Source organism: Arachis ipaensis, chromosome B03 (assembly GCF_000816755.2).
Source record: "Arachis ipaensis cultivar K30076 chromosome B03, Araip1.1, whole genome shotgun sequence".
NCBI lineage: Eukaryota > Viridiplantae > Streptophyta > Magnoliopsida > Fabales > Fabaceae > Arachis > Arachis ipaensis.
Window position 1 is genome coordinate 19,457,149 of NC_029787.2, and position 5,684 is coordinate 19,462,832.

General features: G+C 43.3%; 1 protein-coding gene across 1 annotated transcript; it reads right to left on the bottom strand.

Moving 5' to 3' along the window:
- Positions 2,814 to 5,212, bottom strand: LOC107632668 (protein FAR1-RELATED SEQUENCE 5-like). Its single transcript, XM_021117204.1, has 2 exons — positions 4,682 to 5,212; positions 2,814 to 3,917 (listed from the first exon to the last, which is right to left on the bottom strand). Exon 2 carries the CDS (start codon positions 3,915 to 3,917, stop codon positions 2,814 to 2,816), a length of 1,104 nt encoding a protein of 367 aa, XP_020972863.1. The 5' UTR covers positions 4,682 to 5,212.

Sequence of the window (5,684 nt, forward strand, 5' to 3'; positions counted from 1 at the left end):
AAGTAAGTTATAAGAAGTAAAGGTTGCGTGTTTAGAGTGCGTACGTTACTGATATAGCACCTACTCGTCCTGTCACATCTGCGTCACTTTATGTTACTTGGGTATTCACTTACTTGTTATCCGATACATACTTTTTTTTAGTGTAAAGGATGGAAAGTTGCGAAAGTCATGTGCACTTACTGATGCACAGCGTATATTAGAGGTTTAGGGTTTAGGTTAATGCCTTCTGAAAACAACATATACTAACGGGTGGCTAAGTAGTTGGTCAAGGGTTACTAAAAAATATTGTTATTATTTCCAGTCCCGTAGGCTTATCGGAGCAGGGATATTTTTGGCAGACTGTATGAGGAGAATGTTATCAATTACTGTTTTTAACTTTTTTCTTTGGCTCTCCTCGTGTGCATATTTAAAAGTGAGTTTCGAATAGAAAGATACATGGGCCCGCCTAGTAGGAATCATGCAATAATCAGGGGTGACCCTCTCCTCCTATATAAGGGAAAGCACGTTGAAGACAGCAGAAGAACAAGCTCGGTTTTAGTTGCACTATGGTATCCAATGGGCGTTTCCGTTTTTACGCCGTGAGGAAGGATAGACATCCGGGAATTTACACGACGTGGGAAGACTATAGATGTGAGGTGGATGGCTTCAGAGATAACCAGCATAAGGGATTCATGAAGAAAAGTGATGCCGTGGCGTGGCTTACCACCAGGGACCCATTGGACGCAGAGGACTACATTTCAAAACCAGATATAGATAGGGACGTGACCGTCGTGGCAAAAAAAAAATGTCCAGCTTGCTGCTGGCCAGCTCGGGCGAAGTTGGTGGAGAGGGCAGCAGTAGCGGGTCCGTGGGAACACTGTCCTCATTTGTTCCGACCGAAATTGGTAAGTATTTAGATCCTGGTAGTCTTATGCTTTTTGGCTGTTACTGTATGTTGCAAATTAACCGCTTCGCATTGTAACCACTTGCGATATAGATAAGTATGTCAACCAGAATATTGATTGGAGTCAGTTCGTGTTCATCGAGGACATGGAACACCTGCTGAATAGAACCTGCTGCCAGCTTGATGTCGGCCCACCCATCTTCTTCCGTCGTGATGGGGTGCATCATGACGGGTTGAATTACATGTCATTCTGCGTTGTTGTTCAAAGCAAGGCAAACGATGTCAATATACATGTGAGTGGGAAGCTGGCCACAGACGAGCGGCTGGCTAGGCAAGATGCAGCATTTGCCACAGTGGAGAAGCTTTTGTCGAAAAAAGGGTTGCAGATCTTTGACTATAACTATCATGTGGTACGCCATTACAAGAGGCAATTGGAGGAGATGAAGCAAGCACTCACCATGTCCCTGCCGGAGCGTGTGAGGCTCTCGAACAGGAGAACCAGGAGCTCAAGCAAACGCTGGCCACATACAGTCAGATGTTCTCACCATGAGTTTAATGATGATGGCGGTAGTGTCTTGTGTTTGTAGTAGTTAATGCTGTGTGGTGGCTATCGGTTTAGGTAATCCAACTGTCATCTCGACTCGGTTTGTACTTAGGGGGTGTTGTAATACAATCGTTTTTGCCTAATCAATCTAAATTAACAAGGTTCGCGAATTAGGTGTCCGTTCGTGAAAAACTACTTCTGATGGAAAAAACATGCAGTTAGGGTAAATTCGAATACGAGAAAATTATGAAGCCCAAATATAGTTGGACTTTTCCCCCACCGATTATATGTAGTCACAACTTTAGTATAATGTGCATGAGTCCATACGGGTTACCCTAACTTTAGTATAACGTACATGAGTCCATATGCTGCAGTCTCTTTGCTCTTGCGTATTCTTCATGCAATGTCTCTTCGTGTGTCCCGGCCGCTTGCATACTGTGCAAAGACGCTTCTTCCGAAGGTGTCCCTTTTTGGTGAACTTCCGTGCCCCCTTCGGTTTTGCAACATCTGGGTCCCTAACGACGCAGTTGACTTCTTTGGTCTGGACCGCTTCTATCGGCCTTTTCCCCCTCCATTATCGAATGCTCTGTACTCCAGTTCGAGTTCTCGGCAAAGCGTAAGTACGCCATTCAGGGCCTTCCTAAATAATGACAATTTCTGGGCGCCTATTAGGAATAGCCTATGCGACGCAGTGTGGAGGGCACCATGTCGCAGCAAAAACCCCGCCTCACTGGTACCAGCCCACCTCTCGACGTAACTCTCAATGGACTTCACGTTTAATCGCCACCTCTGCAACACAAGTGCATCCGGGATGGTAGTTACATGTTCGGACTTCATCACGAAGAACATATGTCTACAGGGGTACCCATTCTTCCTCCAAAAGTTACATTGGTAGTGAATTTTGCCCGTGGACCTGCCATAGGCAACCTTGATTCTCGTAGCTGGCTGCTCGTACTCCTCAACCGTGTAGACCATTGTGTTAAGGCACCTTTTCTTGGATATAAGAATCAAGGCTACAGTTTGGACTATCTGTTTCTTGACATCAGTAAAGACTTCTCTCGTATACACTGAGGCGGCATGTTGCTCAATGGAGGTCAAGCCAGTGGTCATGACTGGAACGGAATTCATTGAGTTTAAGTGGAGTAGTAATTCCTTGTTTCGGTACTCCCGGACCACCAACTCCAAATTCTGAACCAACTCAAGTATAGTGTGGGTTGTCTTCGAGAACTTTTTTACAAAGGCATTAACCCCTTCACATCGAGACGTTGTCCGGAAACCGGCGCAAAACTTGTCTTGCAGATACGCATTTGCCCACATCCTCCTCCTCTCATACATTTGGGTGGCCCACTCCTTATCATGTAGGTTATACTCAGCCACCGCACGCTCTCACTCCATCTCGAACTCCTCTATTTCCATGTCAACATAGAACCTTCTAAAAGAGCTACGTAAAATTGCATCTTTCACGTTTGAGGTAACATTCTTCTCAATATGCCAGGCACACAGTCGGTGTGTCGAATCAGGAAGAACAGATCGGACCGCCTTTATGATCGCCTTATCCCCGTCAGTCACAACCACAGACGGTTTCTTCCTGCACATCACCTCAAGCAGATTTTCTAACATCCACTTGTAAGAACTGACACTCTCATCAAATAATAGACCAAACCCAAAAATCGTTGTTTGCTTGTGGTTGTTAGACCCTGAAAAAATCACAAGAGGTTTTTTGTACTTGTTTTTCTTATATGTCGAGTCGAAGGCCAACACATCTCCAAAACGTTGATAATCAACTCTGCTAGCTCCATCGGCCCAAATTAAATTTGCCAGCCTTTCTTCTTTTGTTACACTATATCTAGCAACTGACATGGGATCTGAACCAGCCTTTCCCTCTAGATAAACAACAGCTGCATTTGCATCGTCATCCGATATATTAGCACGCCGGGTTCTGTCGGCGTAGTTGTACACATCCTTCTTCAAGAAACCCAACAACGAGTACCGACCAGCCATTCCAGCCATGTATCCAACAATCTTCGATGTGGCAATGCCACTAGCATGCATGACTTTCCGCACCTTCCAACAACGCTCAGTTTTATCAAAGTATATGGAGAGCTTAGCCTCACAATTGGTCCGTGTCTCAGGTTTGTGTGCCCTCCGTCTATCAACTCGGTCGTTGTGTCTCCCATTCCTCAACCCTTCCTTGTTACAAAAAAACCTATATCTAATCAAATTTCCGCTACAGTCTTTGCCAGAATCACCCTTCCTGACGCCGAATCCATGACACATTCCCAGCCTCCTGTAAAACTCATAAGCGGCGTCAACACTATCCCAACGCATCCGCTTTATGTCTTCCACATCTAATCTAGCGACATCTTCATATTCACCCAAATCCTCGTCTGCCACATCCTGACCACCCATGTCCTTCGGGTTCGATTCCACATCAGCCTCGTTGTCAGTACCCAGGAGCTCACAATTCCCATCACTTAAAGACACCTCCATCTACAAGTAACTAACATATAATTAACATCTACATCAAAACTATACTAATAACAACTTCCACTTACAACAAATAGTTCAATGTGTCTTTAGCTGTGTGCAACTTTAGCACAACATCATGTACTTCATGAAAGAATTCTAATATAACAAGATTAATAAATAATTATTCATAATTTTATGCTACATTATTTTCTATTTTTTCTACTAGTTTTCTTTTAACACATACCCAACTGAAGAAAAGCTCAAAATGAAGCTATTAAATACAATCTTCTAAAACATTTTACCCAACAAATAAATAGCCCCGTTCATAACAAGAACAATTTTTAGTTTGGCTCCCACACGTCACGCAAGTCTCAGTCGAGTTTAATTAGAGTATACTCATTATTATCGTTCTCGTAACACACTCTGTCCCAACACTTTAATTTAACACAACTATCATGTCATTTGATAGCATAGTATTAGCCCAAAACTTATTCCCATGATGATAATCCAAATTAAAGATTCACTATATTATGTTTAATTAACCCAGAACTTATTCACATGCACTCAAGTTACTAAGTTTGTAAAGGCTAGAAATTATAAAATCAACCAGAGATACCATTAAAGCATTACATCAAACACGTTGGGTGCAGTGAAATTAAACATAATAACAGAATTCATAGCTTAGTATCAACAATTCAACATCATAGACATGACAACATAACTCTTGTACACTTTAATTCAGTCTATGCAAAAAATCCAAATAACTGCCAAATTAAAAAGTTTACCTTTTGTAATAGAAATCAGAAGTTGCAGAGGTTGAAGGAGAGTATTGGTGTTGTGTGAGTGTATTGTCTACTGGCGTTTTTCTGGGACTCACACAGGCGACATAAGATCAGTTCGCCGGCCAAGTGGAGCGCGAGGTCTGGTCCCAGATGTTTACTGCAGACCGATGTGGCTTCCGGAGGAACGCGAACTAAAAATCGAAGGGTGAACGGCAGGTGAACGCTTCTTGGTTAACGCCAAGCGAGGAGAGGACGGCGGAGATTGGGAACGAAGACGAACACTGATAGCATAAGCGAACCTGAACGGCAAAGAATCGGTGGTTCCTGAACCTCGGCTGCAAAGACAGAGACGACGGACACCAAGTTCTACCAAGCAGCTGCGATCGATGACCCAACAGTGGTTCAACACTTGGAGCACGGCAAGAACCTACATTGACGGACGACCGGGGAACACTATCAATGCGCAGGAAGCTAAGGCTAGGGTTTTGGTATGGTACCAATTTTCTTTGCATCAGACGGGCAGGGGAGAATGGGGGGAACTTCACAGATGACGGGTGTGGAGGGGTGCTGGACGGGTTATGTTTTCCTTTTTGTTTTTTTAGGTTTTAAAAACATGGAGCCTTTTGCTCCTTTGTATTTGCACGCCCCCAGGCCCACTCAATTTTTCCAGCAAACTAAAGCCTGAATATAAAAACCAAAAAAATTATTATATTACATTATATTTATTTTTCACTTGCTTAAGTTATTAATCTTTCTTAACTTACCTGTTAACCACTTCGATTTTGACCAGTTATTCCGAGTGGTGGGATCCACATCTGCAATGGCTACCTACAACCGCAACAGATATTGAAGCAATGAATATTTTAGGTGGACGCATGTTTCCACCACATTCAGACACGTAGTATAAGCACCTGCTGAGGAATCTATCCTTCAGCACCATAGCAGCCCCCTTAAAAAGATTGATATGATATACTTGGACCCAATTTGAAATATGTTGCTTTTATGA